This window comes from Sus scrofa, chromosome 7, assembly GCF_054392235.1.
Source record: "Sus scrofa isolate SSC_HxYL_T2T_F1_AM1 chromosome 7, Sscrofa_HxYL_maternal_Yorkshire_Landrace_v2.0, whole genome shotgun sequence".
Classification (NCBI taxonomy): Eukaryota; Metazoa; Chordata; class Mammalia; order Artiodactyla; family Suidae; genus Sus; species Sus scrofa.
In genome coordinates, this window is record NC_139389.1 from 27402673 (window position 1) to 27422170 (window position 19498).

General features: G+C 52.8%; 1 protein-coding gene across 6 annotated transcripts; it reads right to left on the reverse strand.

Annotated features, from left to right (window-relative positions):
* Position 1: 1 nt before the first annotated feature.
* DHX16 (DEAH-box helicase 16) lies at positions 2-16854 on the reverse strand. Of its 6 annotated transcripts, none has more exons than XR_304358.4 (20): positions 16479-16854; positions 14808-15058; positions 14312-14474; positions 13971-14027; positions 9614-9868; positions 9239-9442; positions 8970-9161; positions 8219-8329; positions 7970-8085; positions 5563-5773; positions 5298-5396; positions 5036-5188; positions 3191-3331; positions 2900-3062; positions 2679-2797; positions 2497-2564; positions 1618-1794; positions 1383-1493; positions 980-1153; positions 2-229 (listed from the first exon to the last, which is right to left on the reverse strand). XR_304358.4 is itself a non-coding variant. In XM_084965913.1 (20 exons), the coding sequence occupies exons 5-20, from the start codon at positions 9635-9637 to the stop codon at positions 101-103; spliced, it is 2229 nt and encodes a 742-aa protein (XP_084822039.1). In that variant the 5' UTR covers positions 9638-11975; positions 13939-14027; positions 14312-14474; positions 14808-15058; positions 16479-16854; the 3' UTR covers positions 2-100.
* Positions 16855-19498: the final 2644 nt, after the last annotated feature.

Genomic DNA, 19498 nt, shown 5'->3' on the forward strand with positions numbered 1-19498 from the left:
CTTTACTCCAAAAATATTTTTATTAGTAGATATTAAATAATGTACATAAGGAAAAGGAGCTGCTGTTAGGTTCTGTTTGTTCTTTTACATTCCCTCTTTATTACCCTAGCTCTTCTCGTGTCTTGCCTGTTTTCTTGGGCATTTTCTTAGCATGGGGATCTTCCAGTTCCTTGGCCTTATAATAGTGAGGAGCCACCTCCAGAAGCCAACTGCTCTCAATCTCCAATACCTAGAAAGAGAAGAAAATCAGTAAGAGTTCCTGTCCAACCTAGATTCTGACTTTTTTTTTTTTTTTTTTTGGCTTTTAAGGGCCGCACCCAAGGCACATGGAGGTTCCCAGGCTAGGGGTCGAATCAGAGCTATAGCCGCTGGCTTACGCCATAGCCACAGAAACATCAAGTCCAAGCCACGTCTGCGACCTACACCACGGCTCACGGCAAAGCCGGATCCTTAACCCACTGAGGCCAGGGATTGAACATACATCCTCATGGGTACTAGTCTGATTTGTTTCCACTGAGCCACAATGGCAACTCCATGGCTATGAGTTTAAAAAAGGTTTTCTCCTTTCCCCTTTGCACGGCTAGGGAAAAGGCTACCTGGCTCTAAAACTCTATATCCAAGGAAAGACACACCTCTACATTCTGTTCAAGAGCACAAGGAGGCTACCCCTCAACAAAAGCCTGGACTCCAAGACACTCAGGACAGAGCCACCATCTGCTTTCTGCACTGTTAGCATCCCAGCACCTCCAACACCCAGACAATAGCCATTCAAATACGGGGTAAATGAATACAGCTCTCAGATCTTAGTAGGTGCTGAGATAGCCAGTAGTAAGGGAAGCCTTTCTATTTTATCCTGTCTTAAACCAGTGTGCTTTTCTGTTTCTCTGCCAGGCCCAGCAAACTGAACCTGGGTTTTTAGCTTGCCAGGATACCATCTCCCACACAATCCACCTGCCCGGGCAGGGCAAGGTCCCCTCACCTGTCTCATGAATTCCTTGGTGGTCAAGACAAGTTCATGGTAGAGCAGCCAGCGTGGCTGTTCCTCAAAGAGGGAAGAGTTGGGATGAATGAACACTGTCTGCTGCTGTTTGACTGTGCGGTAGCCGCTGCGGGTCAAGCGTGCCGTGTGGTAAAAGTAACCGGCAGTGATGGCCTATGGAGCAGGCAGGAGAGGGAAGGGAGTCGATGGGAAAGGCAGGGACCCTCAGACTCTGGGAGGACTAGAAAGGTAAGGCGCGCACAAGAAGCCACTGAGAAGGCCCCTACGGCGGACTGGGGAAGAAAGCCGGGGAAGAGCACACCTCCCACGGGGGACGGGGCACGTTCTCCGGCTGTAGAGGAGAGAGAAGTGGTGGACAACAGTGGACTAAAGAAAGGCTGACCTTCCGGACACGGATATAGTCCCCCTGGCAGGAACTGAGACCGACTTCCACACGTTCCAGGAGCCCCTCCAGCTGTTCCCGAACATCCCGGGCTCGGCGCATGGACCTGAACTGTACAAAGTTCTCATAGCACCACTGGGAAGAGTAACCACTCTCAGCCCACTGTAAACAGAGTTAAGGGTTGGGAGGGGGTGTTAGGTAGATGGCAGGACCAGAGTCCCCGGGTCCCACTCACCCGAGCCCAGTGACCTGTGTATAAACGTTCAGCAGAACCAGGTGGTCCCCACCAGGGAGGAAGAAGTTGACTCGGGCATTGTCGGCATGGACGACCTTGTCCTTGGGTCGGTAGAAGATGGAGTTGTTGACAGAGAGCATGGCAGCCACTGTCAGGATCTCCTCTGAACAGCTGTACCTGGGGCAGGAAGGGAAAAGCGTGAGAGCCCAAAGCAAGACTCCGAAACAGGAACAGATGCACTGGGGTGGGGTGGGGGATCGCTGGGTGAGTGAGGTCCCCACGGGGGGACCACAGGATGGGCTAATGACTACAAATCAGAGTAGATGATTTTGGTGGCAGGGGCAGCAGTATGGGGGTCAAGGAGGTAAGGGTCAAGTTGCAGATGAAACAGTAACAGGAGTGCTCTCGTGGGAGGTGGGGGCAGGAAAGCCTGGGACCCCTGAGGCTGCCACCATGAGACGGTGGGCATTACAGCACTTTCGTCACGCTCAGGTAATGACCTTGAACCTCAACCATGGCAGAGAAATGGCATTCAAAGGTGGGCCCTCCACAGCTCCATCTAAGTGTTCCGGTCGAAAACCTTAGGAATGAGTAAGTCCCCAAACTGGCCCTCGCTCAGCACTGCTCACAGATGGAAATCTGCTTCCCTTCATGCCCCCAAGTTTTCTGTTGTTAATCTTACCCACTGACATCATAACCAAAGACAGGACAGTGTCTTGCCTTTGCGGGCCTCAAAAGAGGCATAAGAGTTATCGAATAACTTGTTCTTTGTTACAGAATAACGCGGTGGCGAGAGCAAGTAAGATCACAAAAATGGCCCCAGAGACAGAAGGCAGGGCCAGCCTGTGTGCTGGGGGCCCGGCTGGAGGGGGCGCTTACTTCTCCGAGGCCAGGATCATTTTAGACAGCATGGGGTCCACGGGCAGCTCTGCCATCTTTCGACCAGACTAAGGAGAGGAAAGAGAGCCAGTTGAGGCCACTCCTCCCTCAGGTGTCCCTCTGCCCCTCAAGGGGTCACCCCGACCTTCCTCATGCCCCAGCCCACTGCCTTCCAGCCTCACCGTGGTGAGCTCCCCCAGGTGGTTGAGAGCTCCCAGCGCGTACAGCTGCTCCAAAGCCAACAGCAGGGTCTCATACGGCGGAGGGTCGAGGAAGTCAAAATGCATCAGGTCATGGATCCCTGGGGAAAGATGTGAGTGGGTAGAACAGAGTCTCCTCACAAAGCCCAGGGCCTCCAGCCCCACCCACCTTGCCTCTGGAGGACCACGGGGATGCCAGTCACCTAAGCTCTTGAGCAGCAACACGACGTTGCCCAGGCTGGTCCTCTGGATCTCAGGCACCGTGGTCTCCTCCAGCTCATGCTGGTAGGCCCAGGCGGTATACAGGCGGAAGCACTTCCCTGCAGCCACCCGCCCTGCCCGACCAGCTCGCTGATTGGCTGAGGCCTGGAAAGAAAGAACAATGTGTCTGCAGAAATCGGGGGGTGTGGGGGGGGGGCCGCTGACCCCCCCTACTCTAAGAAGCCCCCACCGCTTTGAGCTGGGCTGTTCCGTGGGCTCAAGCCCAGGCCCACCTTACTGCAGGGTGTGACGGTGAGCGATTCCATGCCCGTGCGGGGGTTGTAGCTCTTCTGCTTACAGAACCCTGGATCCAGCACGTAAATGATGCCCTCAATGGTGAGCGAGGTCTCCGCAATGTTCGTTGCCACGACCACCTGAGCAAGAGGATGTGGGGTCATTCAGGAGCCCCACCCGCCTAGTTACCCAGAAAAAGTAATTCTCCAAGATGCAGAGCAGAGAAGCACGTAGAGATAAGGGGCAGGAGCTGAGGGGCTTTGGGCGAAAGTGAGGAGAGGGGGACAAGGCCAGCAGAGGGTGAGGGAGATGTGGGGATCAGCAGGGTGTAACATGCAAAGTTTCCAAAAAGATGGAGTTCCCATCGTGGCTCAGTGGTTAACGAATCCAACTAGGAACCATGAGGTTGCGGGTTCAATCCCTGGCCTTGCTCAGTGGGTTAAGGAGCCGGTGTTGCTGTGAGCTCTGGCAGAAGCAGAAGCAGAAGCAGCTCGGATCCCGCGTTGCTGTGGCTCTGGCATAAGCTGGCGGCTACAGCTCTGATTAGACCCCCCAGCCTGGGAATTTCCATATGCTGCAGGTGCGGCTCTAAAAAGACAAAAAAAAAAAAAAAAAAAAAAAAGTTTCCAAAAAGACAGGAAGGGAGTTCGGGGTTTTTTCAGAGGTGGGGCTGGGGGTGTCAGGGTCCTGCTGCACCTTCCCCACTGTCACATTCATTTTCACCTTCACACGTTACTTCCCAAAACAGCCTCCCATGAGTCTCTGCTTCTATTCCTAGCCCTGGTTACATGGCATCCGGAACAGTCCTTTCAAAACATGAGCCTATTGTGCCGATCCCCACATCCTTCAGGGGCTTCCCTCCCCACCTGAGAATCACATCTAAGCCCCTTCAGGCCTGGAACCTTCCAGGCCCTGGCTACTCTTCCAATCTCAGCTTCTGGCACCAGGGCTCCATGCTCCCCCCCACCTCACCCACTGCTGAGCGCAGTCCTCCGAACAAGCTCTCTTCCCTCTGCTGGGCTCGCTCTTCTCCCAGATATCAGCCTGGCTCCCTCCCTTCACCTGGTTCAGGCCCGGCTTCAACTCTCACCTTATCAGAGGGAGAGGCCTGACCTACACCCTAAGGGCATTACCGTCCTGCCATTCCTCCCCCATGCCCCAGAGCCAGCCTCCAGCTTCCCATGACACAGTGAATCTCTCCAGAGCATTTGTCACAAATTGACATTAGGTATTTAAGTGTCCATGTCTCCTAACTTGCATTAGATTAAACCCTCTGAGGCTAGCGACTCTGCTTTGTCCATCACTGTTTCCTCATCCCCTAGAACAGCACCTGGAACGTGGGAGAAATTCTTTAAATATTTGTTGAATGAAAGTTACATTTTTTTCTCAAAATCCTCTGATGGCCACTGACTGGTATAAAGTCCATCAAAGGCCCTCTCTACCCTCTGTCCAGAGCTGTTTTTAGCCTGTCTCCCACTGCTTCCCGTGTCAACCTCCCATGAGCCTGCCAGACCACTCCGACCTCACACACACCTGAGGTCCTCCTCTGATGTTCCTCGCCACTTTCCCGAAAGGTCCAGATGGAATCCCAGCTCCCCGCACACCAGGGGCCTCCTTGCTCCGCTGCACCCCACCACGCTCGCTTTCCGGATCGTGCATTCGGCCATCTCCCGGTTTCAGTCATAGTCCCCCTCCAGCTCCTGCGGCAGAGGACTGCCTGCCACCGGGCCTCGCAGCGGCAGCAGAGCCCAGGACACGCCTTGCACGGGGCAGGCACCTACTTCCCTTTCCACTACTAGTTGCGTGAGGCAGAGGGGTGAAGAACACGGCTTTCTCCAACTGACCTTTCGGGCCCCGGGGGGCGTGGGCTGGAAGATCCGAGCCTGCATGTCGGAAGGCAGGTTGGCATAAATGGGCAGCACCAGGAGCTCCCGGATTTTGGAGCCCAGGCGGCGGCAGCGATCCTGGAGCATCTCGCAGGCAGCCTCGATCTCCTCCTGGATTTGGGGTGGGGAATACAAGGGGTCCCAGAGTCACGGGAGGCCGACCAGCCAGCCTGGTCTCCCTGTGGGTACACACAGCGAGCCCCTCCCCCACGTCACACACCTGTCCTGTCAGGAACACCAGGATATCCCCAGGGGGCTGGGTCACATGGATCTGTAGCACCGACACCACGCAGGCCTCCAGGTAGTCTGCCTCTGGGGCCTGGGGAGGAGGAGGCGGGGTCACAGGAAGGCCACCTGCTGAGACAAAGCTCTTCCCCTCCTCCCAGCTCAAGAAACACTTTATCCCAGGTCCCCTTGGGGTTCCCATCCCACCCCCCACCCCCCCACCCGCCTTGAAGCGTAGACGCATTCTCCCCGAGGGGCACCTTGGTATAGAAGATGTCAACTGGAAACCTGCGTCCAGGGATTCGGAAGACGGGGGCATCATCAAAAAAGGTAGAAAAGCGGGCAGTGTCCAGTGTGGCTGAAGCCACCAGGACCTTGAGCTCAGGTCGGAATCGAGCGACATCCTTGATCAATCCAAAAAGAATGTCTGTGTGCAGAGTCCGTTCATGGGCCTCATCCACCATCACCACGCTGGGGAAGAAACGGGGGCAGCAGTGAGCGAGGGGCGCTGGGCAACGCGGGTGTGACACTGGGGTCCCCAGACGAGAGGAACAGATGGAAGCAAAGGGCCAGGGCAAATGTGGGAGGAGGGGGCTCCAAGCAGAAGCCAATTATCCCACTTAAGCCAGACCAACAGAAAGTTAGAGAAGCCCAGGCCCCCGTGGTCTTCTCCGTGTCCCAGCCTGGGCAGACAGCAGCCGCCAAGATCTGGAGGCTGGAAGCCAAGGCCAGGACAAGTCAGACATCTGGTCTGGATTAGACTCAAGAGTCTCTTAAAGTCAGCAGACAGAAAGTTATCTGTCTTTATGGTTTATTTGCTTTTTGTTTTTTAGGGCCACAACCACGGGATGTGGAAGTTCCCAGGCTAGGGGTCCAATTGGAGCTACAGCTGCTGGCCTACACCACAGCCACAGAAAAGCAGGATCTGAGCTGTATCTGTGACCTACACCATAGCTCACAGTAACGCCATATCCCTGACCCACTGAGCGAGGCCAGGGATCAAACCCGCAACCTCATGGATACTAGTCAGATTCATTTCCACTGCAGCACAACGGAAATTCCCAAAGGCATCTAGAAATTTAAAGGAGAAAAAACAGTAAGGCAAAGCCTCTTTGAATAAGGCTAGGCTCCCAGGCTGGCTGGGAAGGAACACTTAGACCTGAGCCACCACGATCTGAGCAGCCCACAAGTTCCCAGGATCCTGTGGGGCAGCTACTGTGCATCCCTGTGGGCCCTGCTGCCTCTTTCTGGAGAGAGGGGGGCCAGGTAAGCCCTCCCACCCCAGCCTTAGAGGGCTCTGCAGGCTTCTTGGTCTCTGTGTAACTTAGCTCTGCATGGGCTACCATCCTTCTCCTTGCCTCTAGTCTTTGGATTTCCTGCCAAGGCCACAGGAGCTCACCCCCAACCTCAACCATCGTGTCTAACCCCGACAGTGACAGTCAAGTCCTCAGCCATTTCACAAAGCGGCCTGGCTTGATGGGAAAAGCCCACACCCCGAACACTCTCGCCACGGCGGGCCCTCCATGGCTTCTCAGAGGTTTCTACAAGGGATATGAAGGACCAAATCATGTCTGTCCCCCTGCTCCACCAGGATCCTCCAGGACCAGAAATCCCCAGGCTCCTAAGAGCTAAAAAGGCACATAGTGCTTTTGCTGGCCTGACCCCAACCCCACCCCATCTGTGAATCGCTTCTCCCCCACAACACATGCTCATCCAACCCCACCCTGGCCAAGGGTAGCACTGAGAACTCCTTATTCACAGACCAAGCCACTCCAGACGTGGGCCTGAGGCACAAGGGTTGGGGCTGGGCCACTCCGAGAGTCCCTGCAATCTCTGCCACTCTATGGACCCTTTCCCATGGAACAGCCCTTCACACATTTACAGGGACCCAGAGCATCTGAGTTTTCCCGTCTAAGCTGAACATTCTAAGTTTCTGCAAGTGGTCCTCACGTGGAGTCTCAAGCTCCCACAACACCGCTCTACCATCCTGGTGGTTTTCTGAACTCTGAGAACAGTTGGGGAGGGTGGGAAAGGCTCTCTGGCAGCCTCTCTGCCCTCCGGTCCCATCTCAGTGCTAGGACAGTTTGAACCATAAAGATTTAAGAACAGGTGGAGTTTCCTGATGGCTCAGTGGGTTAAGGATCTGGTGTTGTCACTGCTGTGGCTCAGGTCATTGCTGTGCTGTAGGTTCAACTGCTGGCCCAGAAACTTCCACATGCCATGGACTCAGCCAAAAAAAAAAAAAAAAAGAACTGGTGGATAGGAGTTCCCGCTGTGGTGCAGCGGGTTAAGGATCTGACATTGTCTCTGCGGCAGCACAGGTTCGATTCCTGGTGCAGCACAGTGGGTTAAAGATCCAGTGTTGCCACAGCTATGGCACAAGTCACAGTTGCAGCTCAGATTCGATCCCTGACCTGGGAATTTACACATACCATGCGGGCAGCCATAAAAACCAAAACAACCAAAAAACCCTAAGAACTGGTAGATAAATCAGAAGAGAAGACAGTGGCCAAAGTGGCCAGGTGGGAAGAAAGTAATGAAGAGCCAGAAATTTAAGGAGCTGAAGGAAAGGCACTGATGGGGAGGGGGCAGGAGATGTTGCGGTGGGTGTGGGGGGAGGTGGAGGAGGCACCACCTCCTGTGGGACACCAGGGGGCTGTGCAGTACCTATAACTCGCAAGGTCAGGTTCAGAGAGGAACTCCCGAAGAAGCATCCCGTCTGTCATGTAGCGCAGGACAGTTCGCTCTGACGTGCAGTCCTCAAAGCGGATGCTGTAGCCGACCTGTTGAGGGGGCCATTAGTGGCTGGTGCTCCCTGAGGGGAGAGCTAGGGGACAAGGGGTAGGACCAGTGTGGGGGTGGGGGGACTGTGGGCAGCGTGGGCACCCTTCGCCCCTCAGTCCCCACAGATCTCACCTCATTCCCAAGCTTCACACCCATCTCCCGAGCCACTCGGGCAGCTACGCTCATGGCGGCCACCCTCCGGGGCTGGGTGCAGGCAATCTTCATACCCTTCTGTGTGTAACCCTGCACGACAAGCAGAACGAGGAGGTTTTCCCCTTGCTAAATATGCTGCTGGAGCCCAGCAATTCAGCAAAGTTATAAATGCCAAGGCAGGGCAGGGGAAACGGCAGAACAGACAGAAGTGGAAAACCAGACAAGAAGGGCAAACGCATAGGATGGCAGATGCAGGGTCTACACAGGGGTCCTCGCCCAGCCTGGCAGTCCCAACCCTTTGGGTCATCAGGTTCAGGGCTCTGCGAGATTTGAGCTGGAAGAGGACAGACCGGCTGGGCAGCCCCAAAAGCAATGGAGAACAAAGGAAGGTTTAAAAAAAAAAAAAAAGAAAAGGCAGGAAAACAAGTCTTTTCACTCCTTGCTTCTTGGCCCTGCCGAAGAGTGGAGGCCCGGCTGGTGGAGGAAGGGGTCTGTGTTCACACCCACACAGCACCATTTATCTGTCTACACCTCCTTACAATGTGAAAATACTGAATGCCTAGCAGGCACTGACAATGTGGCCCCAAGTGGGAACAGAAAGGTGAGAGGGGGGCAGTCCTAATTCTCAAGAACCTCACCAGTTAGTGAAAAAGACTAAAGGACTGAAGAGGAAAAGGTAAACGACTGCTCAAAATGCCGCGTAAAGGAGCCGCGACAGGGCTGCCAGTACCTCCTCAAAGAGGTACTGCGGGATTTGGGTGGTCTTGCCCGAGCCAGTCTCGCCCTCGATGATCAGGATCTGATGGTTGGCGACGGCGGCCAGGAGCTCCTCTCGGAACGGGAACACGGGGAGGCTGCGGCGGACGGCCTGGATGGACTCCTTCTGCTGGGCCTGAGTTGGGGCGGGGGGAGCTGCCGGCTCCTGGGGAGGAGGACCAGGGCTGTGAGCCTCGGGACCGGCTCCCCAGCCTCCGCAGGACGCCCGGCTCGCCCTCTCACCTCGTCGCCCTGGAGCTGAGTGGCCCGGACAAACTCGATGGTCTCCTCTTCCTCCAGCACCAGCTGATACTTGGGCTCCTGGGAGGCCGCATCTCGGGCCCCAAACTTGAGGGACGCTGCCCCGAGGCGGGCCTCCTCCCAGCGCCGCTGCTCCTCCCCAGGGGCTCCAGACTCCTCCTCCACGAGATCCACAGCTCGTGTGGGCTGGGGGAGAGGCAGACGTGAGGACAGCCGTGCTCCCTCCCCAGGGTCCGCCACCCCCAGTCGCCAGCCTGGCCACGGTGCGAGGCAAGGCAGGGGCCAGCCAAGCACCCCCAGGCCCTGGAAACCTCTGCTCCCCGCACCCCGCCCCGGCTTGGGGACCCCTCGCCTCACCTGTCCTCGGGTCTCCTCGGGCATGTGGTAGCGATTGGTGGCCTCCAGCTTCTCCTGTTCCCCAGCCGCCCGGTACTCCCGGGCCAGATCCCGCACGCGCCGCTTGTATTTGAGCTCCCGCCGCTCGTGTCGGCTCAGCTCCACGTCCCCAAAGAGGAACTCCTCGTCCGCCAGCTCAGCCTCCAGGTCCTCAAGCTTCTCGCGCTCCCGCTTGGCCAAGTACTCACGGCGGGATTTCTTCCGCAGCTCAGGAACCTGGGTCGGCACAGGGCAGTCAGGACCTCCTCTGGCTGGAAGAGGGACCTTGCTCCCTGCTCATCCTGAGGACAGCCTCCCTGTCAGGCGGGCTCGAGACTCTAAAGATGTGTCCCCCACCTTCCTTCCCTCTGCACGGAGCAACCCAACGGATGACGTGCCCAACTGGACCCCTTTGAAAGTTCCATGCTGGCCCCCAGGCACTGCCCTCCAGCAGTGGGACCCAGCGGGCTGGGCCTCCCGGGCAGCCTCACCATCTTGGCCAGTCTGGGTATCGCCCAGGGGTAGGGCAATGATGTGCATTTTTATAGTCTCCTCTCGCTATTTTACTCAACTTAGTGGAAGGGGGGAAAACGAAACAACTGATACCAGCATTTGGAAGGATAGGTCTTTAACTGAAAACAACTGAGACAACTGGAAACCACTGGATAAGCCAAAAATAGGTACTCTTCCACCCCAATGACACGCTCCCTGGTCTTGAATCAAATGACTGTAGTTTGGGGAAAAGGGAAAAATAAATTATACACAAATAAGTTGGGAGTTCTTGTCGTGACTCAGCAGTAACAAACCTGATTAGTATCCATGACAATGCAGGTTTGATCCCTGACCTCGAACAGGGGGTTAAGGATCTGGTGTTTCCGCACTGCTGTGGATATGGTGTGGGCTGTCAGCCTCAGCTCTGATTCTTAGCCTAGGAAGTTCCAGATGCCACAAGTGTGGCCCTAGAAATAAAAACTTTACACAAAAAGGTTGGTAGTACAGCATCAGAGTGGTTCTGTGAAGCCAAATGTAAGGAGGGATGTTTAGCTCGGGGCCTAACCCCTCCCCCTCAGACAATGGGTGGTTTGGTTCCTGTTTCCTTTCAATGGAGGCTTTTCAGGACACCAGTGGATGACAGAAGACTGGCCACATGCTTAAGACCTTCCTCAACTCTAACCATAAGCCCTCCCACTGTGGCTAAATGATCTTTCCTGCGATCACAACAACCTCCTCTGCTAGAGGAATAAAACCCCATCACCGCTCCTTAGGGGCCCTGATTCTACTCAATTGCTTGGCTTTTCTTGTTTGTTTTATGAAGACTTAAAATGGAGTTTATGCTCATGACCAGATCTGAGAACCATAATCAAATACTCCTTCGGCCTGATGGGTAAGGCAGATGGATGTCTTTTTAAAACATGGCCAAGAAGGAGTTCCCGTCATGGCTCAGTGGTTAACGAATCCGACTAGGAACCATGAGGTTGCAGGTTCGATCCCTGGCCTCGCTCAGTGGGTTTAGGATCCGGCATTGCTGTGAGCTGTGGTGTACGTCGCAGACGCGGCTCAGATACTGCATTGCTGTGGCTGTGGCATAGGCCAGTGGCTACAGCTCTGATTAGACCCCAACTTGGGAACCTCCACATGCCGCAGGAGTGGCCCTAGAAAAAAGGCAAAAAGACAAAAAGTAAATAAATAAAATAAAACATGGGCAAGAAATAGGGCAATTTGAGCATCAAAAGGAATAGTGACATACAATTGTAAGATAGAGAGAAGTAAAAATTCACGAGCCCAATGTGACACACATACGAATAAAGAATGGATAAAAAATTTGCACCAGTGAGGTGATTATTATACAAAACTATTTACTCTGAAAATCATTTGCCCTCCATTAAAAAAAAAAATTATTGAGCAGCCAAGTATTTTATAACATTATAATTTGGAAAGGATTTTCTTGGCCACACCTATGGCATGCAGAAGCTCTGGGGCCAGGTATCAAACCTACACCATAGCAGCAATCTGAGACACAGCAGTGACAAGGCCAGATCTTCAAGCCACTGAGCCACCAAGGAACTCCTGCCCTTCCTCTTAAGAAGGAATTGTAGTTCATTCCTTGCTGATTTTTTTTTTTTTCCAGGGCCGCACCTGCAGCATATGGAGGTTCCCAGGCTAGAGGGTCTACTAGGAGCTGTTGCCACCAGCCTCCACCAGAGCCACAGCAATGCCGGATCCTTAACCCACTGAGTGAGGCCAGGGATCAAACCCACAACCTCATGGTTCCCAGTGGGATTTGTTTCCACTGTGCCACAAGGGGAACTCCTGACTAGCTTTTTTATATAAAGAAGAACTTTTCCTTAGCAGCAAGGAATGGGAGTTCCCGTTGTGGCTCGGTGGTAACAAACCCGACTAGTACCCACAAGGACTCAGGTTTGATCCCTAGCCTTGCTCAGTGGGTTAAGGATCTGGTGTTGCCGTGAGCTATAGTGTAGGTCACAGACGTGGCTCAGATCCATCGATGCCGTGGTTGTGGTGCAGGACGGTAGTTACAGCTCTGATTCGACCCCTAGCAAGGGAATTCCCTATGCCACAGGTTCGGCCCTAAAAAGACCGAAAAAAAAAAAAAAAAAAAAAAAAAAAAAGTGGAAGGAATGTCAGAACCCAAAAATCACCGTCTCGCAATCCTCTGTGAAATAAGTGACTCAGGAAAGGATTAGCAGTGGCTGCCAAACCATCAGCTGAAAGGCTGTTGGTAGGAAGGATATAGGCAGCTGAACAGTATGGCAGCCCGATGTGGAGGGCACATCACCACCCAACAGGTGTTGCCACCACAACTGTTTAATCAGAGTCTAAGCAAGGTGTAAACCCAATTTCAACTTTTATTTTTTTTTTGGCCATACCATGTCAAATGGAAGTTCCTGGGCTAGGAATCGAATCCGGGCCACAGCTGCAACCCACACTACAGCTGTGGCAAAGCCAGATAGATCCTTAACCCGTGGCACCACAGCAGGAACTCCCCAGTTTCCACTTTAATGTGCGCACCTGGGGGAACTTAAAACCACAAGATGAGGATCAGATAAATCCGGAATGTAGGACATGGTGCAAGTTGAAACTGAAAGTCAGGAAAGAAGAGGGAAGGAAAAAAACAAATTGAAGACACCTAACGACCAAATGCAATGCATGACCCTTGACTGGATTCCAGTTTGGAAAAAGCAGTAATTAAAGACATTTTGGGGTAACTAGGGAAATCTTATCGTAGGCAGGTTCTTAGTTGATATGTGAGAATCATCTTCCTGGGTCTGACAATGGCGCTTTGGTTTTAGAGAATGTCTTACTCTTACCAGGTACATGCTGATGCGATAAAATGCCACTATGTCTAATACTTCTAAATCGTTCAAGAAAAAAGCCAACGGAGTTGCCATCGTGGCTCAGTGGAAACAAATCTGACTAGTATCCATGAGAACTCCCAACATGTCCTTAGGTCCCAAGAACAGGGAAAGCTCACACTTCCCTAATACACAATGTGATCTGATCCTAAGGAGTCAAAGAGGGTGTATGGGCCACTCCCTTCCCTCTACAACTTAAGTCCCCCCTCAGCAGGCTCCTGTCTACCAAGCCCCCTCCTCACCCAACACCCCACCCCGAGAGTGACCCAACACTCCGTCAGCAGCCCCACTGTACTTCCTCTGCCTCCTTTCTCCCCACCCCTAACTGTCCCATCAGAAAGACTTTCCCGGAGTTCCCATCATGGCTCAGTGGTTAATGAACCCGACTGGTATCCATTAGGACACAGGTTTAGTCCCTGGCCTTGCTCAGGGGGTTAAGGATATGGCATTGCCATGAGGGGTGGTGGAGGTTGCAGATGTGGCTCATATCCTGCATGGCTGTGGATGTGATATAGGCTGGCGGCTACAGGTCCAATTAGACCTCTAGCTTGGGAACCTCCATATGCTTCAGGTTCGGCCTAAAAAAAGCAAACAGGGAGTTCCCGTTGTTGCGCAGTGGTTAGCGAATCCCACTAGAAACCATGAGGTTGCGGGTTCGGTCCCTGCCCTTGCTCAGTGGGTTAACGATCCGGCGTTGCCGTGAGCTGTGGTGTAGGTTGCAGATGCAGCTCGGATCCCGCGTTGCTGTGGCTCTGGCGTAGGCTGGTGGCTTCAGCTCCAATTCGACCCCTAGCCTGGGAACTTCCATGTGCCGTGGAAGCAGCCCAAGAGATAGCAAAAAGACAAAAAATAAATAAATAAATAAAAATTAAAAAATAAAAAAATAAAAAAAGCAAACAAACAAACAAATAAAAAAAAACAGAACAGAAAGACTTTCGTTTTGTCTCCTGGGCACTGGGACTCACCATGGCTTTCCGGTCTTCCTCAGCCATCTTGAGGCGCTTCTGAGCCTCTTCATAAGCCTAGGAGAAGAAGGCAAGAGGCCCAGAGAGGACTTTGTGAGGCCCAAAGTCCCCACACCCATTCTCTTTCTAGAATCCCCAGGCTCAGTCAGGTGTTCTCCAGCACAAAGAAATGTCCCCCCTCACTGAGGACTCTCTGTGGCTACAGGTCCAGCAGAGAGCCTTCTCAGCCGGAAGACGCCACTGGAGGCAGCTCCTGTCTTCCGAAAGGTCACTTTCTGCAATCACACCAAACCTCAGACGCAACTTCCTGGGGATTTATGGAACGTGCTACTCCTACAAACCTTCTTGTCTGAGCGCTCCAGGACGTTGCGAGTTCGATCCTTGTCCCGCTGCCTAACCCGCTCCGCAAACGCATCCCGTTCCTCCAGGTCCTGAAGGCGCTCTCGCTCTGTCCGCTCCCACTCATCCTCCGACTCTGGCTTCTCCGTCTGTGGTTTACTCCCCCTGCAACCCAGCCCAGAGGATTAGTTAAGGGCATCCCGAGGCCTGCTGTCGCATTATCCACCCGCCCCATCCTCTCACCCCCCACTTTTGGTCTTTTTAGGGCCACCGCACCCATGGCACATGGAAGTTACCAAGCTAAGGGTCCTACACCACGGCCATGGCAACTCGGGATCCAAGCCACGTCTGTGACCTACACCACAGCTCACAGCAATGCCGGATCCTCAACCCGCTGATTGAGGCCAGAGATCGAACCTGTGTCCTCATGGATACTAGTCGGGTTGGTTACCACTGAACAAGAATAGGAACTCCTCTCTCACCCTACTTCTGACTTACCCTGTGATCTTCTTTCCTTTCTCAGGAACTTCCTCCTCCTCTTCTTCCTCCTCTTCCTCCTGACGTTTCTTCCTGAGGTGTTTCCGTTTTTTCCGCTTCTTCTGGAGACTGCTCCCGGCCCTGCCTACAGCCTCCTCACTGCTCTCCTCACTGTCCTCCAGCAACCTGTAGGATCGGTTCTTTTCCAGCAAGGCTCGGGCCTCTCGCTCAGCTGCCCGAGCTGGCTTTTCTGCCACTGCCTTCCGTGGGACCTGTCAGAAGAGGAGAAGACAAGGGGGTGTAGGCAACTTCCGATCCCTGCCTACCTACTCAGCCCTGCTCCTAATTTAAGGAGTAATTTGTTTTTTGGTTTTTTTGGTCTTTTGAGGGCCGCACCTGAGGCATATGGAGGTTCCCAGGCTAGGGGTCCAATCAGAGCTACAGCTGCCGGCCTATACCACAGCCACAGCAACGCGGGATCTGAGCCACATCTATGATCCATACCACAGCTCATGAATCCTTAACCCACTGAGCGAGGTCAGGGTTCGAACCCGCATCCTTGTGGTTGCCAGTCAGAGTCGTTAACCACTGAGCCATGACGGGAACTCCAGGAGTAACTTGATCTTCAACTGGCCTTCATTCTCTCCCTTCCCCAAGACCTTGCACCAGGCCCACCAGCCTGAATGGGACCGCTCAGCTTCTAAACTTCTTTTCAGTAATTCATTTAACAAACATTCATTAAAGCCTGTCCTGTGCACCCACTGCTAGGCATTAGGGATACTGGGATACATTAAGAGAAAAATCCTTATCCTCATGGAGTTTACATTCTCAAACAGTTCTCAACTGTTCTGCCTCCCTTCTTTCCAATGACTAAGTCATTCCCATACAAGGGAGTTCCAGTCGTGGTCAGTGGTTAACGACTCTGACTGGCAACCATGAGGATGAGGGTTCGAACCCTGGCCTCGCTCAGCGGGTTAAGGATATGGCGTTGCCGTGAGCTGTGGTGTAGGATCCCGCGGCTCGGATCCCGCGTTGCTGTGGCTCTGGCGTAGGCTGGCGGCCACAGCTCCGATTCGACCCCTAGCCTGGGAACCTCCATATGCCGCGGGAGCGGCCCAAGAAATAGCAACAACAACAACAACAACAACAAAAAAAAAAAAAAAAAAAAAGAAAGGGAGGATCTGAGCCGGTGTCTGCTACCTACACAACCCACGGCAACACTGGATCCTTTAACCCACTGAGTGAGGCCAGAGATGGAACTTGTGTCCTATTAGTCGGGTTTGTTACCGCTGAGCCACAACAGGAACTCCCCACACATTTCTTCTATAACCGCACTACTCAAGGTGTGGTCTGTGGACCATCAGCATCACCTGGAAACTTGTTAGATTTCGAAATGAAGAAACGAAGAATCCTTTTCAGACCTACTGAATTAGAAGCAGCATTTTAACAAAAGCCCTAGAAGAATCCTACACCTGTTAAAAGTTTGAGGACACTGCTTAACCCAACGTACTTAAGCCGTCCTCAACCCGCAGGCGATAACGGACAAAGGATAAACGCCTGTTAACTGAGTTAACTTAATTCTCCAAACGCGCGTCCAGCCCAGCCTCACTGGGACAAACAACCTGGGGACCCCTTCCCTGCTCCACCCCCTCTCCTATTTCTCCCACGCCGGGGCCCCGCCCCTCTAGGCACCTTGTTCCAGAGTTTCAGGGCGAAGTCCCGGGCTGGCCCGCTGAGGTCCAGGGTATCAGTGTCTCGCAGTCGCTGCACAAACTCTTCCGCAGAGGCGCAGCGCTGTGCGGTACCGATCAGGAACTGGGCCACGTGCCGCTCGCTCAGCCCCAGCACCGAGTGCAGCTCGTCCTGCACCCAGCGCTCCAGCCCAGCCGGCGTCGCCATGGCGACCTATGCTCCTTATTCCCGGCCCTGAAAGTATCTCCAGCAGCCACGCTGGCGACCGGGCGGGTCGGAGGCCTGGAGCCCCGGGCCGGAACCTCTCCTCCCCAAAGAAGCTGCCTTAGCACTTCGGGGTTCGGTTGCTGACAGTCCAAAGCAATCTTCCCGGACCGCGGAGGCCGGAAGTGGCCCACTTTTCCGGCCTAAGCACTACGGTGGCTGAACGGGCCCAAATCTCGCGGAAGTGTACGGGAAAAAAGTTTCATTTCCTCCCTTAGTTAATCTCTCTGCGCCCCCCCCCCCCCCCGTTGGTGATTTGTAGGTATTTCATTCAGCAAATGCTAAGATCCTAATATGCGTTAGGTACAATTTCAGTCCCCGGGGATATAGCAAAAATCAATCCGAAACGAATCCCGTGATGAATTTACAGAGGCTGCGGGGGAGGGGGAAATTTACATGTAAATTAAACATGTAGGAGTTCCCGTGGTGGCGCAGTGGTTAACGAATCCGACTAGGAACCATGAGGTTGAGGGTTCGGTCCCTGCCCTTGCTCAGTGGGTTAACGATCCGGCGTTGCCGTGAGCTGTGGTGTAGGTTGCAGACGCGGCTCGGATCCCGCGTTGTTGTGGCTCTGGCGTAGGCCGGTGGCTACAGCTCCGATTGGACCCCTAGCCTGGGAACCTCCATATGCCGCGGGAGCGGCCCAAGAAATAGCAAAAAGACAAAAATAAATAAAAAAAATAAACATGTAAATTCTATGAAACCAAAAATAACGCAAGGTTTGTGAGTGTGTGTTTGCGGGAGGGCGGTGAAGTCCATTTCAAATTAGAAGATCGGTCCACTTATTACACATTCTCCCGTGCTGATTAGGAGTGACCTTTGCTAGGACTGATACTTTCTGCAGAAATGAATATAGGTTAAGCATAAGGCAGGACTCTAGGTAGGAAGAAATTTGGGATCTGAAGGAAAAAACTCAAGTGCCTTCTCAGAAAGTTATTTTAGAAGATCTCCAAACTAATGCACAAAATGTATTTTGCTTTTTTTTTCTTTCCTGACAGCTTGAGAGATTGATCAGTGGCTACTTAATTTTTTTTGGCCACGCCCAAGGCATTTGGAAGTTCCCTGTGCCAGGATCTAACCTGCTGCACAGCAGTACAAGGCCAGATCCTCACCCACTCGAATCAGGGAACTCCACCGTCTGCTTAACTTCATTTTTCATTGCTTTTTAGGTCCATACTCGCGGCATATGGAGGTTCCCAGGCTAGGGGTCAATCGGAGCCACAGCTGCCGGCCTGCACCACATCCCCAGCAACGCTGGATCCAAGCCGCGTCGGTGACCTATGCCACAGCTCAGGACAACGCCAAATCCTTAACCCACTGAGCGAGGCCAGGGATCAAACCGCAATGGTTTCTAGTCGGATTGTTTCTGCTGCGCCACAGCGAGGAACTCCAAGCGCTGCTTAATTTTAAATAAGCAGAACTTGTTGCTTGACTTTGCTATCTGACCTCTTTTTGATACCGCTTCATACTTTTACAATTAATCGGATTTATCAGACACAACTGTTGGGAAACAAAACATTTCTTATTCCAATTAACAGCCACAGGTAGCTCCACATCATTGATTTCTTGGATCACTGTTTTCTGTTTCTAAAATGAACCCTAGGCACCCCTGGCATCTCAGAGCTTTCTGCCTCTGCTTTCCTGGGTCACAGCTGATTAGGATCTTTACCAAATTAGCTGCCAGTGTTTCCCTCCATGCCCACACTCTCTCTGAAGGGGCTCATTCTTTTGACACTTTGCTTGTTCCCTTGCTAGTAAATTAAAGACTTTCAACATATGTCTAAGATCAATTTGTCTGGAGTTCCCACTGCAGCTTGGTGAGTTAATAACCTGACATAGTGTCCATGAGGATGAGGGTTCAATCCATGGCTCCATCAGTGGGTTAAAGATCCAGTGTTGCTGCAAGCTGAGGTATAGGTCTTAGATGTGGCTCAGATCTGACATTGCTGTGTAGCTGTGGTGTAGGCCAGCAGCTGCAGCTCCAATTCAACCCCTAGCCCAGGAACTACCATAAGCCACAGGTGCAGCTGTAAAAAAGAAAAAAAAAATCAACTTGTGTAACACATTTTGTTTTTAACAAAGGGGGATTCTCCTTTGACTAGGTTGGGAGAAGCATCCTTTAATGACAGGAATATAACTGCTTAGCCATGTCTTTTACTAGCCAGAACTTTAAAAAATGACCTAACAGGAGTTCCCGTCGTGGCGCAGTGATTAACGAAGCTGACTAGGAACCATGAGGTTGCAGGTTCGGTCCCTGCCCTTGCTCAGTGGGTTAAGGATCCGGCGTTGCCGTGAGCTGTGGTGTAGGTTGCAGACGCGGCTCGGATCCTGCGTTGCTGTGGCTCTGGCGTAGGCTGGTGGCTACAGCTCCGATTCAACCCCTAGCCTGGGAACCTCCATATGCCGCGGGAGTGGCCCAAGAAATAGCAACAACAACAACAACAACAACAACAACCAAAAAAAAAAAAAAAGACCTAACAATTAAAATATAGATATTCCACATTTGTGGAAGATAGAAATTCATTGAAATGGGAAAACCTCCCTGTAACCACAACACTTGGGCCACAAAGCCATGAATTATCTATGGTTCTTAAAACTTTAGGAATATAAAACCCATCGCCTATCAGAGGAGACCCTTTTTCAGGAATCTGAACATAAACCTGCAATTTCCGCAGGTTTATTTATTTATTTAGTTTTTTGCCTTTTCTAGGGCCACTCCTGTGGCATATGGAGGTTCCCAGGCTAGGGGTCTAATC

What these genes read in the sequence shown, in the direction of transcription:
- DHX16 (XM_084965911.1), bottom strand. Translation starts at nt 16,685, where the DNA reads ATGGCGACGCCGGCTGGGCTGGAGCGCTGGGTGCAGGACGAGCTGCAC. An exon ending in CCCTGAAACTCTGGAACAAG is followed by an intron (nt 15,059 to 16,478) that starts GTGCCTAGAGGG and finishes CTCTTCTGACAG; the next exon opens with GTCCCACGGAAGGCAGTGGC. An exon ending in ACCTGGGGGAGCTCACCACG is followed by an intron (nt 2,565 to 2,678) that starts GTGAGGCTGGAA and finishes TCCTCTCCTTAG; the next exon opens with TCTGGTCGAAAGATGGCAGA.